Consider the following 27,088-nt stretch of genomic DNA (forward strand, 5'->3'; position numbering starts at 1 on the left):
TTGGGAACCCTTTACTTGGAGTCAGATAATTCAGTGAAGACGAGAAAGAGACCAACCAGCCGTTGATTTCGCCAGTTTCCACCAGGACATCACTTAACATTTGGAGAGTTGGAAAAGTTAAGTCAGGTATTATTATTACAATTATTTCAGGCCAAGCTTGAATTTGAAAATTGAGAGGCCGAATTAATTGTAAAAAAATTTGTCAATTAATGATCGCTATTGTCTCAGATGTCACTTTCATTTAGTAGATTCTTTTATAAGTAAATTATTCATAATGTCAATTAATTAGTTTGTTACAAGCCTTTTAGTTATGGAAAATTATTTAGTTAAAATTATTTGATTAAGTTGAAATAGTAGAAGTAATTGTGTAATTTAGATAGTCAAGGTCACTTTGGAAAATATGTAAGTTGAATATTTAATGAGGCTTGTTAAATTTGTAGAATTTGAAATTTGTAATTTTGTGAAATTAATTCTAGGCCGTTAGGCTAAATTCAATTAATTTAGTAAATTTAGTGAATTAATTTATTGAGAAAATTGTTAATGAATTAACAATGTCAACCGTCAGGTTGACGAGGTAAATAATGTTAATTGATATTCCGTCAGGTTGACGAGGTAATTAATTGGTATTTTATGGTATTCCGTCAGGTTGACGAGGGAAAATTTAGATTTTAAGGTATTCCGCCGGAGTGACGAGGTTTGAATAAATTGGCAAGGGCCAGCGTAGGTGAGAGGTTCTCACAATTAAGTTAGTTATAAGGAAATTGTTAAGTTTGTAGATTGATTGAATAAATAATTTTAATTGTTATAAATAACTTTTTCTCAGTTTTATTTACAGCCTTTCTCGGACTTCTCACGACCCTGTCTTTTCCCTCTCATGCTTCCCCGGTTTCTGGGACACCGTGTCTAAAATTCCAGTGGCGCCCTTTCTAAAGAGGAAAGGGGTAGCTAACTGAACCTGGGCAAAACCCCCTGGTTACAAATGAAATGCAATTTCAAGCGTTTAGGTATGGAATTGGCGGAAAGTTGCAGGGATGGCCTTCAGGGTCAACCGTTTTCCTAATTATTTTAATTATTCTTTTATACTTTTGTATTGATTCGTTCCTTCGAAGTTCAGTAGTATGCATTTATTTTATGATACATGTATGTCCGATTTATTATTACAAGTATACGCAATTATTGCTATAAAGTATTTTTGCTTGAGTTTTAGGATGATAGTTCATGCTCGCGGGACAGAAACCAGACATTCATGGGGTCCGATTTGCCTTTCATTGAAACTGGTCCACGGTATTCCAGCAGAAACTGCGGATCTTGGTTTTCCGGCATACAGAGATACCTAAAAAAAATATTTTGTGTTAGTAAAACAGATAAAATATTTTTCATTTATAGTTTCATAGTCATGCTTGAATCAATAAAAATCATAAAATAAAAACTTACTGAAATTAAAATGAAAATTCGTAAAAACAACACAAAAAACCACGACTGAATTTTATTAAAAATTTTATGAATAAAATTTAAAAAAATCCATAAATTGATTAAAAAATTAAAAACTAATACCTAACAAAAGAAGCCCTTGGTATGCGAACCCTAATTAAATTATAGTCCCCGACGTGAATTCGCTTGTTTACTTTTTGGTGTACTTCACTCAGTGAACAATCGAGTAGTGGTTTTATTCCTCAAAACTTTTATTAAAAATAAATTACAAAACAAAACAAGAATTAAAATGGAAGTGGTTATTGACTGTTACTTTGACAAATTATTTGAAAACATGCAGCGCGACTATTTGGTATCGCGTCACAAAAGACGACAACTTGTTAAATATTTTTCCGATGTGATAAATAGCTCTGCTAAAGGTAAAACTTATATCATAAATAATAACTTGTGATTTATTACACTGCAATGCTTTTTTTTATAATTTCTGACTTATAAAAATTGATTTTAATGCACTGATAGATGAGTTTATTAACTGTTAATATACTCATTTATTTAAAAATAACTCATTAATTGATCAGGTATAAGCAATTATTTCATAACTTTCAATAAATTTTCCTTCTTTATATAAATAATACTTTTATTAACAGTTAAAAATATTTATTGATAGTTAATAAAAATCTTTAAGACTTAATGTTTCTCGCAATCAATATTGCATTAACAATCTAAACCACCAAAAAAACATTTTGTAATTCATAAATATCACTCTTCATTATTTGTTTTATTCGTTACATTTGTTTATTAAAGAAAACTATTAATCTATGTAATTTACTAGAATTTACTATGTATTAAACTTATGAGGTTATAAAAATTTCTGAATAGAGTTTCGACACTCATTTTTTATTCAGAGATCAAAATAAATGTTTATCAACAGTTGAAAAGTATTTATCAACAGTAAACAAATATTTATTAGCAGTTTTAATATTGTGTTCAATAAACGATTTATTAACTTTTGATTAAAATTTTTTAGCTATTAACAAATATCAATTAAAGTTAATTAAACATCAGCCAATTCTTCTTTAAATGTAGGGTAAAAAATTGAGTAAAATTTTATTAAAAATTCTAAGTTTTTTTTTTCATTTTTCAAAACAACCTTATATTTTTCCCTCAGAATTAAGCACAATATTTATAATTTAACAGCTTGTTCATTAACTATTAATAAATATCTGTTAAATCATTAATTGTTTAGAAATTATTTATTGACGATTAATAAAGTTTATAAAATATCAACAAATTTTTCTATCAGTGAATACATTCATTTACTATTTAAATTACTAAAAAAATTTTGGTACTAGCTGAAAATCTGGAAACTAGCGACGTCTGTGAGCGGATTGTAATGTCGGCGCTACGTTACCACAACATAACCATGTCTGAAAACGGTTCAGTGTGCTTAATGGGTAAATTCCACAACGTTTTGTACGTAGCCGCAAAACTGTGTTACGATTGGAACCTAACCAACAATATAATAGTCTCCCGGTTGCTCAACGACATCTATTTCTGCGAGCAAACCTTCGAACGAATAATTGTGGGCGCCATCTTTGGGATTCGCGTAACGCATTTTTTGTCCGGTTGGAAAAGCGATTTTGAAGACCGAGAGGAAAATTTGCGCGCTTTGATATATTTCTTAGACCACGCAATCATCGGGAGACTTGAATACACATCAACGGCAGCAGGAATAAAGAGAAGATTTATTGACGTGCCCATGGAGTCTTACGGACAAGTGCTGCCTCTGAGAGTCGCGATCCAAAATGGTGCGCCCGATATCTTGTTGATCATGTTGAGGTACGGCGCTTCGACTGAATCTGACACTTTAGCGCCTTCTCCGCTGGAAATTTTGCTAACAAAATTAAATGAGTATGACATGAAAGAAGAAAATGGCGGAGTAATGAAAGAAATTCCAGAAAATTTGGTTACTTGTATGAGGTTTATCCTTCGAACCGTTCCAACGGCAACTGTTAAGACTCCGGAACATATCGCGAACTCTTGTGGTTTAACGCATGTTAGTTTGTATGAACAGTACCCGCAATTAGTAGAGAGAAATTTGGTCCCGAAGGAGAGAAGTGGATTAGTGCCACCGGAGTTGAGGCATCTGTGTAGATGCTGTATTAGACAGAGGTTGTTTAAAAATTGGGCGCTGCCTCATGGTATTAAAACTTTGCATATTCCGAGGGGATTGCAAAGTTATCTTGATTTAATGGCTGACTAAGACTTTTTTTATAATTATAGAACAAATTGATCCTGGTGAGCAATCAATGTATGCAGGTATTGAATTTTGTATGAGAATTTGGAGGTGAAAAATAGTTTGTAGATGTTTAAAATTAAATTATCCGGAATTTTTTAGAGAAAATTAAAATTTTTTTTTTTATAGTTTTCCTTAATTTTTTTCATTTTTGATTTCATTCAGAATTTTGATTTTATAAAGAAGATTTTTATGATAAAAAAAAAATTTGATAAAATTTTGACTAAAAATTCTGGGTACGATTGTATAATAAAATATTAAGAAAATTTTTATATAAAAATACAATAATGAAGTTATTTTGAACAAAATTTTTTGCTTGAGCAAATTGTGTAGTTTTTCTACTCAGATTTAATTCTTAGAAAATTTTTAATTTATAAACAATTATTCAAATAAACTTTTTTTATTTTTAACTCTAGAATTTTGATTTTGTTAAAAATATTTATCTAAAGAATAAAAAAAAACTCTCCATAAAAACAAATTAATGTGATTTTATAAAAAAAATTTTCAATAAAAAATGTGATTTTTTTACTGTAGCGTGTAGAATAATTGTGAAGTCTAACAAAATTCTAATTAATGAAACAATAATTCGGTAAATTAATAAAACTGGAAAAAATAATAAATAGAGAAGAATAATACAATCTTAATAAACTTTCCATTAAAATTAATAATCTGTTGAACTTAATGCTCTGATGTAATATACAAAATACCGTAACAATAATTACTCATTTCATTTGATTACTTAGTACAAGTTACAAGTTACAATAAATAGTTATTTTCCTTTCACCCAGGTATTATCTCGGATAAAAGCAAACAAATTATTTATCCGAATAACACATAACGTGTAAAGATCAAAACTACATCCCGAATCAAAAACGAAATTAGTTTAAGTCACGTCAATGAAGTATAATAAATAAAAATAGTAAGAAAAAATAATATAACAAATAAATAAATCCAAACCTGTAAGCGTCTTCAGAGACATTTATTTTTCCTGGTTCGCCGGTAGTTTCCGTTCTACTTGTAAGATTGACGGTATTACCAAACAGGCAGTAACGTGGCATACGGTGTCCGATCACTCCTGTAACAACTTCACCGCTGTGGATACCAATAGTGATTTTCTGCGAATTAATCATCTCGTTACGGTACACACTCTATATCTGTCTCTACTTCTACTTCTACTTGTACAATGTACATATATTTCTACCTCTCTCAACTCTCAGCACCGTGGTACAGTTCTATACTCAGTCTCTTTAAAAAACGATCTGGAATGAATTAAATGGTTGATGTGCTTTCTCCATACCCGTCATCGTAACCAACCGTAAAATGAATAAATAAAAAATCTGTCGCGTACAAACGCACAAATCTCAGTAATGTTATGTGTTATGTGATAAAATGATTTATTTAAGCCCAGTAATTTATGTAAGTCCACAGTCCGGAGAGTTGAGGTTCATGTATACTGTATGTATATGCTGAAGGTTTTGTATTTAATAAAAAATTAACATACCACTGGCTCTCCATCTATCTGGACCTCGTCCGCGGCTAAATCCATCATATCCAAGGCGAGTCGAGCTATGCACCGAGCGTGGCTCCAACATGGCTCTGGTAACCCGCTGACCGCCATGTACTTGTCACCGACCGTTTCTACCTGTATGTTACATATTTTTTATTATCATTATTGATTTTTTTTTCTTTTCTTATTTTTTTTTTTTTTTTTTTCTTAATTATAGACTGGAGAATTTTAAATTGAAGCTTAGTCTGTAATGAAAAATTTTTATTATTTTTTTTTATTTAAAATTGAAGTATAATTAATAAGATTTTTTGAAATGAAATGCAACTTGAAAGATTTATTCAAATGAATGTTTATTTTGAAAAGAAAGTTTCTAAAAAGTGTAAGAAAAATATGAGTTACGTTATGGGCTCAGTTAATGGTTTTTAAGGGGGATAGCCACTGTGATATTGGAAAAAAAAAAAAAAATTTATTAAATCAAAGTTTATACATTCAAAAATATGTATCTAGAGTTTTATATGAAAATTTCGAATATTTTTCGAGTTATAGTCATTTTTCTAACAACGTGTCGAATGACCATTGTACCCGCATTCGTCTATTCAGTAGTTATAGTTGCACGTAGAGGGTTTTGTAAATTTTGATTTTTAATATTTTGTAGGAGTGTTTAAACCCAAAAAACTGAGAAAAAAAACGAAAAAATTTTTAGTATGTCGCCATTTTTTGTTTAATTCAAACTTTCAAAATCCTCTCCGTGGAACGATAATCACATCATGCATCAGATTACAACGCAATTTTGATTTATGTTTTAAATAATCTGTTTTTGAGTTAGAGTTCCCACAATGGTGGGAAAATTTTTTTGGTGCTCTACAAGAACGCTTATAACTTCATAACGACAAAATATGTTTTAATCAAAATTTAGGAGAATGATCTTCAATTTATACTTTATAAAATAAAGAAAAAACCCGATCCCCAAATTCCTTTATTACCCCAATTAAAAAAATTCCCGAAAATCACCTATTTATCCTCACAATGGCTATCCCCCTTAAAGAATAATAATTACAATCAATAAGTGAATATTTACACTGAAAACTAATTCAATTTAAGAGATAAATTATTGAACCAAAAAAATCATTTTGAAGAGTTTCATCGTTTCAATTTAAGTAAAAAATTTCTTGAACTAAGAAATGTTTTTTTTATTTAAGTAAATTTTTTTTGATTAAAAAATTTTTCGTTTTGATTTAAGACAATGAAACTTTTCAATATTAACAAAGTTCAAAATTTTATTGTAACGATTATTTATTGCAACTTAAATTTAATAGTTTCCTTCCCAATAAATTTTGAAAGAAAAAACAACAATAACATTTTGAATTCACTAGAAGTATTCTTTAAAATTAATTTCTGTCTCATTCTTTTAAATGTTTCTTTAAATTCTATGGAGTGCTTAAAAAATTCTTAAAAACAATTTGTTGATACAAATGTACAAATAACAAAATAAGAAAAGTGTAAAAATAATGAAAAATTTAATAACTGGTAAATTACCTTATAAACGTTAGGATTTTTTTTAGGATCAGTGAGTACGTCAAAATGAATATACAGTTGGTTGAGCATACTAACAATCTTCATAGCACCACTTGAGTCTGTGTGGGCGGCACAGTAAGCGCCAAAACCAACGATACCAGAGAATAATAATGTGACACAGTCATATCGTCGTGCTGGCACTGGTCTCGAGTGTCGCAATTCATTTGCCACAGATATCGGTAGAACTGAGTACAGCAAACTGTTTAGATGAATTTTATTATTATCATTATTATTTCATCCTCCAATAAGTTACTTGTATAATTACACAATTCATAAAGTTAATTATTGAAAATTCAATTTCATTTTACTCCAGAAAATTCAAATGAAATGACTAATGTAAATAAACGAGATCAAATTAAATTTGAAATTAACTTAATGAAGCGCTACTGCTACTGCTATTAGATTAGTTTATATTTAACTTAATAAATTATAAGTTACATATTTACCTGTCAGTTTTCTGCTTCTCACCATCAAGCTCGCGGTACGTCTGCTGCAGCTTGTCAGTCAGAAGCTCCAGATTTCTCGTTAGTTTGTAATCTGCTTCAAATTGTTCCGACATCAAAACTAGGTCCCTCGTTGCATCGTGAAGTGGAACATCACTCAAGTACAACCCGCGTCTAATTTTAAGAACATTTGTTATTGGTAATTAATATTTTTTTAAGCTTGATAATTTTACACATTAATACGATATTAAAACTCTTCTTTAGAGGCACGAAGAGATTAATCGTTTCAGGAGCAAAAACTCATTCTATTAAGAGTGAAAGAGTGTGGAAAATTTGGATATGCATGCATACACCGATGAAAAAAGTACATTGATTCGAGAAGATAAATTTTGAACTAAGATCAACGTTTTTTAGAGTTTAATCAAGCTTTTATCAAGTAAAATTTACTTAAATCAAGAAAAATTCTTAGTTAAAGTTAATTCAAACTTATCATCAATTTAAACAATAATTAAAAAAAAACCCGCCATTTTAATTTTAAAAACGCTGTTCTCACCAATAGTTTTACTCTTAACTTAAAATTGTTTAAAAGTTTAAAAATCGATCATTTGATAAGTTTTGATTATTAACTAAAGAAGTACATTTTTTATATAATTGTATCTTTCTTTAACGTACTGCATTTTTGTTTTAAAACAATAAGAGACCATCTAGAAGTTTCCATTTATAAACTTAAACTGTAAGAAAAAAAAATTACTCAACCCAAGAAGTTCATTAATCAATTAAAAAAAAAAAAAAAGCCATTCGGCAGCCGAAATGGAAGTAGATTTCATAAACTATATAAATTCACATGTGAAGTATAAAAAAATAAAATAATTATCATAATCATTATGTTTATAATTAATTTAATGTTCCCCTCCTGTTTCACAATGATTAAAATACACGCGTACATTACTCAGGCGGCAATGTAACTTTTTCATCCTTAAAAATAGAGTGGAAAATAAACCTTTCAGCATCAGAATGATAGAAAAAATTTAGAATTTTCTGGGACAATGCGATTCTCTGCGACAACTACCTTACGATGAAATTTAATGTAGAAAGTATTCATTATGTTTAGAGCTGTATTTTTGCTTCCTTTCCTCCTCTCTACGTGGTAAAGGCCTACGGGGACCCGCCACGTTAAAGAAAGGGAACGCATCTTATTACACAGTACCTCTTGGGTGATGTGGAAATCTGCGTAATAACTGAACGAATTATTGACTAACTAACATCAGTATGGCAGAATGACAAGGGGTGTTATTTAACATCTAAAACGACTACAAGAGTAAAATTTCATTGAAATAATCCCAGAACAGATACATTTTTTCGGGCTAAAAATACGCGTAAACATGTAAATTAAAGCTTATTTTCTCAGCTTTAAGATGCATTTGACCAGGATCGAATATCTCAATGTGTTCGAAAGTTACACGAGGGAGAAATAGCAGAAATACTCAATTTTCGACAATACTAAACTAATCGACCGATTAGGCTCAAATTTGAACTCGACCTTCGTAATTAGTCATAAACTAAGTATGTTGAGTTTCATTATGATCCGTTAAGAATTGTAGACGGTATCGTGCTGACAAGCCCGCGTTATATCCCATATATATATATATATATATATATATATATATATATATATATATATATATATATATATATATATATATATATATATATAAATACATACATATATAAACATTTGAACTATATGTATTTTCTGATTCAGCTCGTCGAGCTGAATCAGGATATAGCAAAATTTTTCAAAAATTCCGACATGAGGACAAATACAATAGTTAGATTTCTATGAAATCTACTAAAAATTGAACAATGAGAATAAAGGGAGCAAAGTTTGCCAGTTAAAAATTGCATCAATTCAACCGTTTATCTTACTATTTTCAAAAAAAAAGTTAGTTAAAGATATTACCAACTCAATTCAAAAATACCAATAATTCTCCGATCTTTTTCTTATTTTCTATATCATTGAAAAGAAATCTCAAATATATTTTAAAATGGATTGAAGTAACAAAATTTTTTTTTTTATTCTTTTTACTACTTCGAATGAAGAAAGTTTTTTCTTGAACCCAAAGTATAAAATTCTTAAATTAAAACGAAATTATTGTTAATTTCAAATATTTTACTTGTACTACTATTATCTTTTTATTTTTATTATTATTATTATTATTATTTGATTTTGTTGCCAACAGGCATGACCCTGTTATTGGCTGAGTATCTGCTTAGTCTTATACGGATAAATAAACAACACAAACGGTTCTCTTCAAAATAATTTTTTTTTACCCGATGAATAAAGATTTTGTCTAATCATATATAATCATGCATAATTGTCTATATATGATCAGATCCAAAAATTGGCCAGGTCTAATTACATATAATCATGTATAACTATATATAATAATATATAATTATATATAACAATATTTAATTATATATTTTTACTTCTAATTAATTATTTGGTTACTTTTATGGATGTAGTACTTGATATGGTCATACGCGATTCTATATAACCAATTAAAATACAAAAAAAAGCTTTGTATATAATTTTGCAGCTGTAACACCAGCGGTCACCCATCCAACTACTAACCACGCTCAATGCTGCTTAACTTTGGTGATATCCGTGCCCCTTGAAGTTCCCGTCTGCTGTGCTGCTATCTTATATGATAATGATTCTATGAAGTACATAACGTATCAAATCAAGTTTATCATAAATATCATATAAAAATGAATTTTATCATATATAGACTTATGTATGACTATATATGGGGTTATAACAGCCAGGTATGATCAGATCTAATTATGTATGGGGTCATATATAATTATATATGACCTCATATATAATCATGCATGATTATATATAACTTCATATATGATTATATATAATTATATATGATCATTTATATGAACATATATAATCATATATAATCTGACAAAAACTTTTTTCATCGAGTATCCAGAACATTTTCTCTAAATTAAAAAATTTTTTTTTAGCGAAAGAATAAAAAATGAAAAAGATAAATACTTCGAAGCAGGAGTATAATTTTCTATAAAAAAAAATTTTTTTTCTAACAAAAAGGTAAATCATGTAATCATTAATGTATCAACGCTGATACGACTCATGTTCTCTTATCTTGTGTGTATGCGTACAAGTCAGTGTTAGTTATATAGTATGAAATTTAAACGTGGAGCACTTAACCCTCATTGAGTAACAAATAATATCACTTGCAACAGGCACTATAATGGAGGTTGATGCATTTAGCCATTTAATTTGTTTACTACCTGGCGTTCTATACTCACCTCTACTATTACTCTACTACCGTACAGGTGGTAGTATATAAATTTATATCTATATATTTATGCATAATAGTCCGGTGATGGCTTATTTTACCTCTACTGTAAAGCTATTCAGATCTACCGGTGGGCACTTTACGTAAATTAAACTAACCAACAAATAATTGTTAGCGCTACTGATTTAATAAAACGTTGGTTCGCGGGATGGAACGGAGTATGGTATATGTATATTTAAATTTGTAAATACGTTGTTTAAAACTAAAGTCGAGTACGGTATAATTTAAAGAGAAAATATTAATAAAAAAAAAGTAAAAAGAATATGAATTATTTAAACTTATTTGAATAATTTTTGCTTTCATAAAATTTTTTACAAAGAAACGACGATGAGAAAACTTTCTCTGTATAATAATAATGGGCGAGGATTGCGGTAAGTAAAATCATTTGCATGACAAGAAAAGTACCGGTGGTTATACTTTTTTAGACAATTAACTAATAAATAATAAATGCTTTTTAGCGGTCGGTTATGAAAAGTTTTTTCTTTTTTTTTTTTCTTTATATTACCTGGTTAAGTCATCGAGATTCATGACGCTTGGGTAGCACAAAAATATTACTAAGTCTGATTCTGGAATGTACAACATTTGACCCTGAAAAAAATTAATTATTCGTTAGCGATCATTGATTTTAAAATAATTAGTAAAAATAAGTGAGATTTAATTCAAATTATTTGAATATTCCCTTTTTTTTTTCTTTTTTTATTAAAGAAATATTTTGTCAGGGACCCGGCAGTGCTTCGCGCCAAATATACTTTCAAATATATGACGTCATTTTAATCAGAAATAAATGTTTAGTTATTTAAAAGACTAAACACATTTTTTGACAGTCATAAATGTGCCATTATGTGATCGAAAAAATTATTGAAGGACCGTAATTTAACTTGAAATTTTTGAGAAAAAAAAATTTAAGGAAAGTAAAACAATAACAAAATCTTCAAGAAATTTGAAAATTTATAGAAATGATAAAATTTACCTTAAGACGTAAATTTGAAAATTCTTCGGAAGCATCAACTTGCATGACACCTTTTTTGGTTTTTAACACATAAACTGTGTTGATGTGAGACAATATATTCTCGAATGTCAGTTCCAAATGTGGTCGTACCTGAAAAAATTAATTTATTATTAAATTCCATATCACACTGTATGACTTCAATTTTGAAAATATCTTTATGGTATAGTATGACGTAGAATTTAACATGCAAGTTGGGCGCTCAACAATAGTGTGAGTAGCCTCAGACATATTATTATTATTATTATTATTATTATTATTATTTTGTTATTAAATGCTCAGGGGGATTATCCCCGGAGTCCGATTCTCCGAGGGCCCAGCCTGAGCTCCGTCCGTTACTGCTGGACCACTCCGCACAATAAGGCGGTTAGTGATCACAGCAGGCCAAAGTCATTTCCCTTAAGAGACGGAGAGAACCAAGTAAAACAGCCTTCTGCATCCTAACTGCCAAGAACTCAGCTTTTGATGAGCAAGCTGGAACTTTGGCAAGTGAGGATACAAAAGACTGTTTCATCCCTCCTAGGACGCCAACAATCAGGACGACAAGCTTGACACGGTAACCTGGGTAAAGTTTGCCAATTTCAAACAGGAGATCCTGATATATTTGTCTTTTGTGCTCTTCTTTGGCTGAGATGTTGTATTCAGCCGGGGCCGAGAACTCAATGACATAAATGTCATGAGTGGCCTTGTCGAAGAGCACAATATCAGGTTTGTTGTGATCTATCCGCCGGGTTGTTGCAAATGGCATGTTCCAATAAATTTTGCAACTGTCATTCTCAACAACCTGGGGAATATCTCCTGGCAAATAAGGCAGCACTGGTGTCACGTCAATACCGTAGCAATGACGAAGATAGTAGTACAGTACTCTCAGGGCAGCATTGTGACGCTGGATATATGCACCTCTCGCCAGCACTGGACATGCCGACAAAAGGTGCATAAGCGTCTCCGGATGTTGTCTACACCTCCTACAGGACGTGTCCGGAAGCTGCACCTGGAGCACCTTGCTACGGTACTCAAGAGTGTTAATGACACCATCTTGGCAGGCAAATATGAACCCTTCAGTCTCGGACATCAGGCCCGCTGACTTTAAGAAGGAAAACGTCAGCTGGATGGACAAGCCATGATCACGCACGTGTTTAAAGAACACGCTGTGCATGGACTTGTCCATCAGTTCGCCAAGGAGTAGTTTTTCCTCGGCGTTCCTGATGACGCTCTTAAATTCCTCCTTTCGGAGTTCCATAAGAGCGTTTATTTCTCCAAGACCAAGGGTTCTTGCCGCATATATTGCTGCCTTATACAAGAATGACCCCTTATGCGCATTTTCATGTTTATGTACAATTTGCATAAGAAAGTCATCCTCGTCTGCAGTGAAATTGACAACTTCGTGAGTTAAACCCAGGACCAAACGGTCGTAAAGCCGCTCCAAACTCTGCAAACCTCTCCCACCGATGGACCGGGAGAGGTATAATCTGGCGACTGATGAATTGGGGTGCATGCTCCGATTCATATTAATGATCTTACGGGTTTTGATGTCGAGATCTCGTAAATCCTTTCGGGTCCATTTCAGGACACCGAAAGAGTATAGTAAGACTGGGACAGCGAGCATGTTAGTAGCTGAGACTTTGTTTTTGCCGGAAAGTTCGGAGGACCAAATTTTCCGGAGTCTCCTAACATACTCGCTCTGGAGAGTTGTTCGGACTTCAGAGACCGCATGCATGCGGTGCTCTTCCATTCCTAGATATCTATACAACTCCCCGGTGTCTAATTGGCTTAAGACGCTCCCATCCACTAATTCGACATCATCACCAGTATCAGAGCACTTACCCCTCGCCAGATGTACGACCGCACACTTGTCCAACCCAAAAGACATTCCGACATCTCGTGTGTACTCTGCTACGATGTTGAGGGCTGCTTGTAGATGATCTTCATCAGCACTATATAGCTTCAGATCATCCATGTAAAGCAGATGGGTGATCGAATATTTTCGATCACCCGGAGGCCCCACAGAGTACCCACGAGTTTTACGGAGAGCAACAGATATAGGCAGCAGTGAAATGCAAAACAGCAGAGGGCTCAAGGAATCGCCTTGGAAGACCCCTCGTTTGTACTCTACAACTCCGGTTACGTGCAATGCGTTTCCACTTCCAATGTGAAATCGCGTTCGCCAGAGCTGCATTGTACGCCGAATACATTCCACTATTTCGGGATTGACTCCCAGGCATTTGAGTAGATATAAAATTAACTCATGTGGAGTTGAGTCAAATGCCTTGCGATAGTCAATCCAAGCCATTGACAGGTTGCGTTGATAGTAGATCGCATCTTGTAAGACGCATCGATCCACTATCAGGTTCTCCTTGCAACCTGACAGGCCTCTTTTACTGCCACGTTGTTCATATATCTGTTGCCATACAGGCTCTATCTGCTGCAAGATACGGTTATTTAAAATTTTTGTAAAAATTTTATAAACCGCATTCAAGCAGGTGATAGGCCTGAAATTCTTAGGGTCAGACAAGTCACCTTTTTTAGGTATCAGTACGGTTCGCCCTTCTACAAGCCAGTCCATATTATTATTATTATTATTATTATTATTATTATTATTTTGTTATTAAATGCTCAGGGGGGTAATCCCCGGAGTCCGATTCTCCGAGGGCCCAGCCTGAGCTCCATCCGTTACTGCTGGACCACTCCGCACAACAAGGCGGTTAGTGATCACAGCAGGCCAAAGTCATTTCCCTTAAGAGACGGAGAGAACCAAGTAAAACAGCCTTCTGCATCCTAACTGCCAAGAACTCAGCTTTTGATGAGCAAGCTGGAACTTTGGCAAGTGAGGATACAAAAGACTGTTTCATCCCTCCTAGGACGCCAACAATCAGGACGACAAGCTTGACACGGTAACCTGGGTAAAGTTTGCCAATTTCAAACAGGAGATCCTGATATATTTGTCTTTTGTGCTCTTCTTTGGCTGAGATGTTGTATTCAGCCGGGGCCGAGAACTCAATGACATAAATGTCACGAGTGGCCTTGTCGAAGAGCACAATATCAGGTTTGTTGTGATCTATCCGCCGGGTTGTTGCAAATGGCATGTTCCAATAAATTTTGCAACTGTCATTCTCAACAACCTGGGGAATATCTCCTGGCAAATAAGGCAGCACTGGTGTCACGTCAATACCGTAGCAATGACGAAGATAGTAGTACAGTACTCTCAGGGCAGCATTGTGACGCTGGATATATGCACCTCTCGCCAGTACTGGACATGCCGACAAAAGGTGCATAAGCGTCTCCGGATGTTGTCTACACCTCCTACAGGACGTGTCCGGAAGCTGCACCTGGAGCACCTTGCTACGGTACTCAAGAGTGTTAATGACACCATCTTGGCAGGCAAATATGAACCCTTCAGTCTCGGACATCAGGCCCGCTGACTTTAAGAAGGAAAACGTCAGCTGGATGGACAAGCCATGATCACGCACGTGTTTAAAGAACACGCTGTGCATGGACTTGTCCATCAGTTCGCCAAGGAGTAGTTTTTCCTCGGCGTTCCTGATGACGCTCTTAAATTCCTCCTTTCGGAGTTCCATAAGAGCGTTTATTTCTCCAAGACCAAGGGTTCTTGCCACATATATTGCTTCCTTATACAAGAATGACCCCTTATGCGCATTTTCATGTTTATGTACAATTTGCATAAGAAAGTGATCCTCGTCTGCAGTGAAATTGACAACTTCGTGTGTTAAACCCAGGACCAAACGGTCGTGAAGCCGCTCCAAACTCTGCAAACCTGTCCCACCGATGGACCGAGAGAGGTATAATCTGGCGACTGATGAATTGGGGTGCATGCTCCGATTCATATTAATGATTTTACGGGTTTTGATGTCGAGATCTCGTAGATCCTTTCGGGCCCATTTCAGGACACCGAAAGAGTATAGTAAGACTGGGACAGCGAGCATGTTAGTAGCTGAGATTTTATTTTTGCCGGAAAGTTCGGAGGACCAAATTTTCCGGAGTCTCCTAACATACTCGCTCCGGAGAGTTGCTCGGACTTCAGAGACCGCATGCATGCGGTGCTCTTCCATGCCTAGATATCTATACAACTCTCCGGCGTCTAATTGTCTTAAGACGCTCCCATCTACTAACTCGACATCATCACCAGTATCAGAGCACTTACCCCTCGCCAGATGTACGACCGCACATTTGTCCAACCCAAAAGACATTCCGACATCTCGTGTGTACTCTGCTACGATGTTAAGGGCCGCTTGTAGATGATCTTCATCAGCACTATATAGCTTCAGATCATCCATGTAAAGCAGATGGGTGATCGAATAGTTTCGATCACCCGGAGGCCCCACAGAGTACCCACGAGTTTTACGGAGAGCAACAGGTATAGGCAGCAGTGAAATGCAAAACAGCAGAGGGCTCAAGGAATCGCCTTGGAAGACCCCTCGTTTGTACTCTACAACTCCGGTTACATGCAATGCGTTTCCACTTCCAATGTGAAAACGCGTTTGCCAGAGCTGCATTGTATGCCGAATGCATTCCACTATTTCCGGTTTGACTGTAGATGATCTTCATCAGCACTATATAGCTTCAGATCATCCATGTAAAGCAGATGGGTGATCGAATATTTTCGATCACCCGGAGGCCCCACAGAGTACCCACGAGTTTTACGGAGAGCAACAGATATAGGCAGCAGTGAAATGCAAAACAGCAGAGGGCTCAAGGAATCGCCTTGGAAGACCCCTCATTTGTACTCTACAACTCCGGTTACGTGCAATGCGTTTCTACTTCCAATGTGAAAACGCGTTTGCCAGAGCTGCATTGTACGCCGAATGCATTCCACTATTTCCGGATTGACTCCCAGGCATTTGAGTAGATATAAAATCAACTCATGTGGAGTTGAGTCAAATGCCTTGCGATAGTCAATCCAAGCCATTGACAGGTTGCGTTGATAGTAGATCGCATCTTGTAAGACGCATCGATCCACTATGAGGTTCTCCTTGCAACCTGACAGGCCTCTTTTACTGCCACGTTGTTCATATATCTGTTGCCATACAGGCTCTATCTGCTGCAAGATACGGTTATTTAAAATTTTTGTAAAAATTTTATAAACCGCATTCAAGCAGGTGATAGGCCTGAAATTCTTAGGGTCAGACAAGTCACCTTTTTTAGGTATCAGTACGGTTCGCCCTTCTACAAGCCAGTTCGGAATCGGATCGTCAGCTCTAATGTACGATGTAAATATGCAGGCCAGATGGAGGTGGGTAGAAGTAAACTTCTTCCACCAGAAGACATTAATGCCATCTGGTCCCGGGGCAGCCCAATTTTTGCTGCCATTTAGAGCTGAACGAACTTCATCCACACTGACTGCAGGGCTCTCTTCATCAGCATTCTGCCGACGGTGTTCCCGACAGAATGCTTTGAAGTCATGCAGACCTGGAGTATTGGCGTTCACGTTTGGTTGATCTCCATACAACTCAGTCCAAAAAGCTTCCACCCGCTCAGGTGTTGGATAAGTCCCAGTAACATCGGTCTTTGGTGTCAGAAACCGTGAAGGGCTGGATCGAAACAACGAGTTGTCGACCAACCGCTTCAGCCTTTTCTCTAGTGACTTTTTGGCAGTCACTAGAGCCCGCAATTTATTAAGAGACTCTTCTTTGATGACAAGAAGAGTACTCTTGTTCAGTGTGTGATGACGCCACCGAAGTTCAGCAACAATGCGTCGAATTCGGGGCGTGTATGCTTTTTGAGTTGTTTCGAACTCAATCATACACTGAATGCGGGAGACATGTTTCCGGGATCTGTCAATTTTGGAGCCAAGTTGTAAGTTGCGCTGTCTCAACCTTGCCTCGATCGAGAGACAATGTCTCTCTCTCGGAAAAGCCGAAACTGCTGCACCATACACAACCTGGCTCACAGTGAGCAGGGTGGAGTCCTCCAGGATGGTTGCACGGAGATCTTCGTTTACCGCGTCAAGCTGTTGTTGGGAGTAAGTTATCTTTTTAGATATACTTACTTGCCGACCTACAAAGGGATTGTTGTTGTCCAAGGAGGAACGGCGTCGCTCTTGGTGTTGCGCCGGAAAGGAAAGTCTATTAGACTGCCTTCTGTCCGGCACAAGCGATCTTCTATTTCGCCGAAGATGAGCGGCATAATTACGCAGGTGTTTGGGCGTAAAATGCGCTAGCTCCGGATGCATATCACTCCAAAGAGTGTGCATCCGGGCCATATAGCCGCTCACCCCCGGCTCGCTACGTTGGTAGCACACCAAGAGATCGACTCTCAGTTCCTCCGTCCACTTAAAGTAAGTCCTTAAGGCGCCAGGGTCGTCATCTTTCATCGGGTCCGGCATGCTCCTCCCACCTGATGAATGGTCCTCATCCGAAAAGGACCGGTTGTGGGGAGCACTTCTGAGTTGGTATCTTGTGGTAACTCAGTTATTTCCATGCAGTGGGTAGTTGGCCCACTGCACGGGCTTATTATTATTATTATTATTATTATTATTATTATTATTATTATTATTATTATTTATGTTTTGATTAAGGTAGTGCGAGCACCAAGGCAACTTTGGATAAAAGGTTTGATTTTTTTTAATATGAAGTTTGAATATGTCTAAATGAATTCGGAAAATTCGAAGGACATTGCCCGATTAATTAAATAAACTTATGGATGAAAATATATGTATTTGTGATAAATTTAATTCAAAAAAATGTACACTTGCCCGATATTTTAAAGTGTATTAATTAAAAGAAAAATAAATGCCGCCATTAGCCAATGTTAGATGTATATCTACACATTGAGAAAAATCACATGGCTACTGCTCTCCTCTTACCGCACCAGAGTCGATACCTATCCTCACCCCGTCTAGCGCTCGTACTACCTTAATTTTAAATAATAAAAGATAAAACTAATAATTCTTCTAAAAAATTAAATGACATAATGATCGCAAATTAATAAACGAATTAGTTTCTATAAATTTTATTTAAATTACGATACTTTCTTGCTTCAAATTTCTACGGAAATTTCTTTTTACTAAACAATTATCAATAAAAAATAAAATTTTTACACTGTATAGCTTAAAACAATACGCAAATCGATATTTTACTAAAATTATGAAAAGAATCCTTGACACAGGTCAACAAGCATCGCCCCATTTTTTTTCTCACTGACATTATCACGATACTATTAATAATTAGAACTTTTTAATTTAATGATTATAATAACAACGTTAAAAAAGAAAAATCTAATCAATTTTAATTCTCTTTTACATATCATAAGTACTAAATATTAAAAAATAATTTGGACATTTATTGGTGATTGAATGACGGTTTAATAATAAGCGAACAATGTAAATTTTATTGAATTTACCGTTAGAAGTATGTCATTGAGTTTACAATTGCCACTCGTAACTTGGGGTATGACTCGTGTGATTGTGCATCCAGTTTGCACAATTGTCAGGTCACGATCGAACATCAAGTGAAACGGGAAAACACGACAAAATGTCATTGGACTTACTTTTGGCTCTACATTCAAAATATTATTATTATTTTTATTATTTTATTCTTTTTTATTGTTCCTGTATTAAAAATAAAACTCACCAACAGATAACGTTTCAAGATCAGCAATCATAGGATTTGTAGCAACACCCGGTGCTGAAGTATCAGTGATAAGAAATTGTACATGGTCACACTCTTCTTTAGTTTTTAAAATTTGAACATCAACGTCAGTTCCATGGAGCCTTTTTGCAACTGTCTATATTAATAACAAAATTTATACGAAATTTTTTTTGAAAAATTTGAGAAAAAATGTAGAAAAAAAAAGGAAGTAAACTTACTTTAACAATCCCAATTACAATGTACTCAAGACCCGGTCGATCTGAGTAGTAATGGAGTACCAAGGCACCATCCTCTGGTCTTTCCGTGCATCGAAATGACGGCGCTCTCATTCCCGGGTAAAGTGTACCCAAGTGATCATGTAAAGCATCTAAGTTCTGTAAGTATTTTATATTTATGAAAAAGAGAACCGGACTTTTAATAACTTGTGTCATTTTTTATGATATTGAATTTTAACCATCAACTTAAGAACCAAGACACTTCTTTAGAAAAAAAAAAAAAAAAAAAAAAAAAAAGCTTTGTTTTGAAAAATAATGCTTGAGATGTTTTAAAGGACAGAAAATGGAATTTGTTATATTGAGATTTACCTAAATATATTGAATGATCAAGAATAGTCATTGAATTCAAAAAGTTTTTCCTAAAACTTTGTTTTCCCCTAGGAGACTACTCCTGCTTAAGATGATATTTTATTCCCCGTAATATAATTTGATTGCGGCGACTAAGAGGAGACTTTCGACGGGGAAATAAATTTGTTGGCTTTAAATAATAGACAGTGTAATGTAATTAACGGATATATTGTTTTTATTATTTGATCAATTGAGTTTTGGTATTTTATTATCAATGTTATTTTAAAATTCCAACATAAAGGTCAATTTAAAAAAAAGGATGCAATAGCGACTACAATATGAGTGCTGAGTAAAAAGTTTTTCATTTAAAACGTTTATACTTCATTTTTAATATTTTAACATAGAGGTTGATTGAAAAAAAAAGGAAGCTTAATTATTCCTTGCAGGAGAAAAAGTATGAAAGAGTTTATAGGAACATTAAAGATTCAGAAAAAAATATCGAGGATAAAAATAAAATTTTTACATTAAATACTATTTTTAAAATAAATATTTTCTTAAGTTTAGTTTTGAATAGCCCGCCGTAACTTAAACGAAACTCTGCGCAACACGGAAAAAATTAAACTGTAACAAATAATAGTCGATTTGTAATAAATAATGATCAAATGCTAAAAATTACCATTTCACACAGTAACATCGTGATTTTAATAATCACTATGTAATATTAATCATTTAAATGCTATAATTTATTCTTTCCATCGAAGACAATACTATTTCAAACAGTGCTATTCGCTACGTGAATATCGGAAATGTTAAAGTGTATTAATTAAGAATTTTGACTTTGATATTTATTATTTTGTACCTAAAAAATGATCGCATAATATATGTAAAAAGTATAAAATGCAGTTACTAAATTTCTAATACAAGTAACGTCAATATTTACAAAGTAAAATGGTAAATTTTAAACGAAACTACACTGATAGAAAAACAATCTTGATTCAAGAAACTTTTTTTCTTCAAAATTTGAACTCTTGAAACTAGATATAGATATATTTCTTTCAAGAATTTTTGTCTCTTGGTTCAAGATAGGCGATAACATTGATTCAAGATATTACCGACTTGTGTTAAGAATGGCTTTTTTTGAGTCATTAATTTACTTATTTCCAAGAAATGATTTTTTTCGGTACAACAATTGAAGACAATTTGGTTTTTGAAGTATACTTTGATGAATTATTTTTAATTTTTTGAACGATAATTTTATTTTGGTTGAAAAATTAAATGTATCGATTGAAGATAATTTAGCTCTTAAGCCAAGAAAATCTAAATCAAGACAAGAAATTCTTAAAGCAAAATAATCATTTGTCTTCCAAAATAAACTCTTAGAACAAGAAAATATCTCTTGAGTCAACATAAATTTTCTATCAGTGTATAAATGTTGACTTGCTTGGAATGGGAAAATATATACTTTAAAAGTAGAATTTTTACTGTTTCAAATGTTAAATTCTTCCAGAATGAGACCCTCTTCTCATCTAAGTTCCCTTTCTCCTCATAGTAAAGACTATATATTAAAACAGCTATTTTTACTGTTTGAAACTATAATTTTTTAAGATGAGAGATTCGTTATTTACTATAGTGAACAGCTATTCATCACTTACTTTCAATGTTAAATTATAAATTTTGGCTTTCATACTTTCTACATTAGGTTCTGTAATATTTATATTTTTGTCACCTCGATGTCCACTTTACTGTTTGAAACTATTAACCGGAATCCTAGTAAATTTTACAGTTTACTTTTTTCGGTGTATAGACTACTACGTCACCTTCTGGTGATTTCGAACAATGGTCGAAAGTGCAATAACCTACGTATAATCTCAGTTATATTCATGGGTCAACTAAATTTATATTTTTGAAAATAAACAGTACGACTGACCGATGGGTGGCAAATTGGTTATAACTTCCAGTCGAAATATATTAATTGTTATCAGACAAAACAATATTGAGCTAAGATTTTCAAAATGGTTCTTTGTGTTGGTCGGAAGAAAAGATTGAAAAAAAAAAAATTAGATTTTTAAAAAATTATTGCGTTTACAACCCCGTTAACTCTTAAATTTCTTAAAACTAATTTTGGGCAAAAAAAACTTACTTGTAAAAAATCCCGTGGAGTAGCTCCAAGTACTTCTAAAATTTTGTCATAACCAGACTCTTGACAAAATTCGAAAAACATAACACCGAATGACTCGAGAATATCATTAGCTGGTATATCTATAAAAGTAGAATACAATATTTAATAATAATAATTTTCATTTTTATTTGATTAATTAAATCGATAAATTGTTAAATTAAAATAATTGTATACTGAGCCGTTTTACAGCCGCGGCAATAATGTTATAGGTAATTTCGTCGTCATAAATCTGCCTGACGAGAAACTGTCCCTCCATATTGACAGCGGCGTCCTTCCTGAAGTATAGTAGAAACATGTGAAAGATGAAGATAATTTACATTTTATCTGTGTAGTCATGGAAACAATAACTGTACAAAGTATCACAGGCGTGATAAAAATGTAATATTCATAGTTATAGTTATACATATACCGCGACTTTTATTTTATTATTATGTATACCTGGAATATTTTAAAGTGCAGAAACTACTGGTGAATAAAAATGTACAATAAAAAAATAGATATTTTTAATATACATTTATATCCATACTAAAAATCAATGAGTGCAAAAAAATAAAAAGAAAGTAGAAAAATAAATAAATGCAATTGACATTTTATTTTTCAATCAATTGACGATGAAAAGAATTTTTTATTAAAAATTAAAACTTTTTGAAATTTTAAAACTTTTTTTTTCGTAGTCGTTTTTTTTCGTAGGGACTAAATTGAATAAAATAGTTGGTTCAGTATAAATTTTATAACAGTGAAAGATAAATAAAACAAGAGTTTTTGACGAGATTGATATCAGTCTAACATATGTTATAAAAAAAATTATTTAAAGAAAAATTTGGGAATCAGTCGAATAGCCTGTAAAAAAATTTCTGATAAGGTCTGATATAAAAACTAGTCTTATCAAGTCACGTCGTGAAAATCTTAATCTATGCAGCAAGGATCGAATATCACCCAAGATGGTTTCTAAGACCAGCTTGGGATTCGAACCCATGCCTGACCGATGAGCCAGTTTGAGTGCTTTATAGGCCATGCATCTTGAACCACTCGGCTAACCTCACCGGTTGAAATTTTTTTTATCGAAAGATAACTATATCAATAATTCACCAACAAAATTTCAGATCAATTCACCGCACCGTTTTTAAGAAATTAATTTTCGAAATTGCATCTTTTACACGTATAAGGATAAAGAAATGATAAAGTTCGTATGAAATCTATTTGCATCACTCAAGTGGTACGAAAGATTTCATAATAACTTTACCATCTTTCTATACCTCTACTGGTAAAAGATGCGATTTCAAAAACTGATTACTTAGAAACAGTGCGGTGAATTGATCTGAAATTTTGGTGGTGAGTTATTAATATATTTATCTATCAATAAAAGAAATTATACAATTTTCTTGAAATATGCTTTCCACCTCCGTACCACCTTAAAGAATGATGATATTCAAAAGTTCGAAGAAATTTGTTTTCTGTCTTATTAAACATTAGAAAATATAAATCTCTTATGAATGGTCTCTAAATCTTAATATTCAGAGCTTTGCTTTTTACTATTGTTAAAATATTTTAGATAAAATTTTGAAAAAAATAGTCACTTTTTTTAATGTAATTAAAAATTTAACAAGACAAACGTTGGTCACTTTAATTAACGGGTGAAATTAAATTTAGGGACGTGCAAATAGTGTTCGAATCGAATCAAATATTCGAATAACTCAAACAGTCATTTTCTGTTGATAACCCAACTAATTTTTGTGTAAAAATTACTTTGTTTTATATTATTTGACCAAATTAAGTCTTCATAATTATTTGACAGTAAGGTCTGCTTACTATTTATAATAAATATTTCATGGTGTATTAGGACTCCCGGCCCCGGGGCATCCCACTATTTTGACATTTCTCCGGGAAAATTCAATTTCTTTTTTTTTTTAAATGAGATCTACGACATGATGGATCAGACTTTGAAGAAGTGTCAATATAAACTGCATTTGGAAATTTTATAGCTTTATCTCTAGCTAAGATTATTTAAATTAATTTATTTTTCTCTTCATTGTTGTCGCTTTTTGCTGCTATGGCAACCACTTTGGCAACTGTTATCATGGCAACTAGGGTGAGACCTTTCATATGAGTGCCCACATAACATTTTTATATACTAGAAAAAATCGAGCGTGCTTTTGCCAACATGGTGATGATCGACAATTTAATTGATTAATATTTTTACAAATTTTATTCAGTAGTATTTAACCGTTGCCATAGTAACCGTTGCCAAGGTCGTTACCGTAGCAACGAAAAGCGACGACAATGAAAATGTCGCATAAGCTTTTAAATAAAAAATTGTATCTATATGATATTTCTCATATTTATGAAATATACAGAATAAATGAAAGATTCGTGTGGGTGTTCGAATAAATAGCCTCAATATATATATAATATATATATATATATATATATATATATATATATATATATATATATATATATATATATAAAATATAACTAAAATTTCTATATATATTTGTTTCAACTTCTACGGGGCTTATTGTTCTCAACCAGACTCATCAATTCATGCATGTAATTGACTGCGTTCGATGCCTACTCCGTACAAAGTATTTTTTTCGTTTATTGCTTTTTTCCCTCTTGGTGAAGAAGGGACAAACACCACCCGACTAACACTATCACTTTTTCCGTTTGCACAGAAGCTCAACAAATAGATAAATAAATAAGTAGAACAAAGTAATATAAGTGTTTTAATTATTTTTGTTTTAGAAGAAGTAGCGAGCCAGCGATTAAAAGTCTAATCAATCATTGTCAAGGGTATAGGGATAAAAAATAAAAAATAAAATAAAGAGTTGAATCTTATAAAATTTTATTTTATCAACTGACATTTGACATTATTTAACCGGTAATTTATGCAAATCCGAGGTTCAAACGTTAAAGATTGATTTGATAATAAAGTTGAATTCTTAAATTTGTGGAGCTAATTATTTTATTGATTGAGAAACTCACCCTCTGGTAGGTATAATTACCGGTTTTTTTGTCAGTGATTAATTTAATGAGTATTTTTTCTTTATTATTATTACTATTTTTCAGGAGAGTTATTAAAAAAAATTTCTTTGTCCAAGTTTTTTTTTTTAACGAAGGTGGGTTTTAATTGAGAGAAATTGAAGAATTTTGTTAGTTTTGAAGAAAGACAGTTTTTTACAGTGTCTAAATACTTAAGTAAATTTTAATTTTATTTATGTAATGTTACTTCTATCGAAAAAAAAAATTTTGTTTATTTTTGAAAGGCAGAAAATTTTTTGAAAATTCTGCACTGCCTTTTTAAACAAATTTCTGAAAATTTATTATTTTTTACTTGAAAATTATTTTCTTCAATTTTTAAATTGGGTCATTAACATTTTAATTGATTTTGTTGCTCGAATTACTGACAAATGGTTTGAGTTGTTACCGGAAAGATAAAAAATTTTCAATTGAAAAATTATGGTTTTCAATTTCGAAATTGAGTTACAAGAAAATTTATAATACAAGTTCTTTTTGAGTAAAATTTTGAAAATGTGCGAATCATTGAAAAAATTTTAGTCATCATTTAAAGAATGAAATTTTGATTACTTTTAATGATTCAAAAATAAATGCACTGATACAAAGATTTTTGATATTTAATAAGCTTTATTAACTATTATTAATTGATTTTTTTAGCATTAAATGATGTAATAAATGTTTATTAATTTTTATGATTAAAAGTATAACAATTAAAATCAATAATGAAGAATGATAATTAGAAATTAGAGAATGTTTTATTTGATGGTGTAAGTTATTAATGTAATATTGCAAGCGAAACAAATATGCAAACTGTCAATAAATATTTGTAAACTCTTTATAAATTTAGAGTTTATACCCAAGAAATATTTATTAAAACTTTTAAAATAATTGCTTATACTTGATATACTAATAAATTATTTTTAAATAAATGAATTTATTAGCAATTAATAAGCTCTTGTGTCAATGCAAAAATATCTTAAGGAATTTTTACTAAAAAATAATTTATTCTAAATTTGAACCCTCGATACCAATTGATTTGTTAATTCACAATAAACGCAAATAAAAATAAGAAAAACGTAAAACTTAGTATTTTACTCCGCGTGATTAAATTTAAAAAACTCACTCTTTGTAGTTTACTAATGAATAACGTAGTTTTCTAATGAAAAACAACCAACCATTTTCAATTCATTAATTATTATAAATATTTTTCTCCAATTCTCTCCACAACATCAGTCCTATTATAAAAAACCACTTAATCCCAAAACTAGAAAGTTAAATTCTCTTCATCAATACAATAGAATGTTTTGTATTTTTTTTCGCAAAGCCACCACGTGGAAGTCAATGGCGCGGCACTTTATAATTTAAGCTCTTAAAGAAAACTCGGTGTTAATTAATTTTTTATTCACTAGAATACAAATAAACTAATCATGCAAAAAAATTACGTTAACAAAAAAGAAAAATTAAGTAGTTAACTTACTTTATAGCTTCCCATGTTTCACTGTCGAAAGTCCTGACAACGAGGAGTTCTAGTGCGTAATTCACAAAACCATACTGTAAAAACACAATAAAAAAAATTTTTTTATAATGAATTCTTAATTAATTAAGTAATTTATTGTCAATAATAATAATAAAAAAATTTTTAAAGTCAAGTATTAAAACATTTAGCGATTACCATGATTTAGGACAAGTAAATTTCAGGAGCCTACGGTATAACTAACTGATTGGAAATAATAATGAATATTTTTAATATATTATTGTTGTTGTTATCATTGTTGGATAAGAGAATGTGTGTTTACTTGACGCACACGAGACGTGAACTGCTAGTGAGTTCGCGTTTCACGATAAGTATCGATTTTTCACTAGAGCTAACTGCGCCACCTAGGTACACACTTTAAGGGTAGTTTGAGATACTACTGGGCTCTCAGCTATAATACAACCCCTGCACTTGCTTGCAATCCGCTTTTCCTACCACGTCTAACTCGGTAAACTTTAAATCACTCATGTACGGAATAGAATTTAAATTTTGTAGAAAATGTCAATAAATTATTTATCATACTAAAAGATTGTTATA

At 32.5% G+C, this 27,088-nt stretch overlaps 2 protein-coding genes across 2 annotated transcripts; one reads left to right on the top strand and one right to left on the bottom strand.

Moving 5' to 3' along the window:
• Positions 1-1,109: 1,109 nt before the first annotated feature.
• On the bottom strand, positions 1,110-26,824 carry Gycbeta100b (guanylate cyclase soluble subunit beta-1-like). Its single transcript, XM_074244176.1, has 14 exons — positions 26,690-26,824; positions 26,495-26,568; positions 22,174-22,274; positions 21,961-22,079; positions 19,476-19,631; positions 19,240-19,393; positions 19,010-19,164; positions 11,618-11,746; positions 11,153-11,235; positions 7,256-7,426; positions 6,771-7,008; positions 5,229-5,369; positions 4,685-4,842; positions 1,110-1,333 (listed from the first exon to the last, which is right to left on the bottom strand). The coding sequence occupies exons 1-14, from the start codon at positions 26,690-26,692 to the stop codon at positions 1,204-1,206; spliced, it is 1,812 nt and encodes a 603-aa protein (XP_074100277.1). The 5' UTR covers positions 26,693-26,824; the 3' UTR covers positions 1,110-1,203.
• Stops (SOCS domain-containing protein stops) lies at positions 1,342-3,903 on the top strand. The gene is made up of 2 exons (XM_074244178.1): positions 1,342-1,850; positions 2,784-3,903. Exons 1-2 carry the CDS (start codon positions 1,721-1,723, stop codon positions 3,692-3,694), a joined length of 1,041 nt encoding a protein of 346 aa, XP_074100279.1. The 5' UTR covers positions 1,342-1,720; the 3' UTR covers positions 3,695-3,903.
• Positions 26,825-27,088: the final 264 nt, after the last annotated feature.

Source organism: Cotesia typhae, unplaced genomic scaffold (genome assembly GCF_013202065.1).
Source record: "Cotesia typhae breed Kobodo isofemale line unplaced genomic scaffold, CoteBio_Ctyphae contig_43, whole genome shotgun sequence".
Classification (NCBI taxonomy): Eukaryota; Metazoa; Arthropoda; class Insecta; order Hymenoptera; family Braconidae; genus Cotesia; species Cotesia typhae.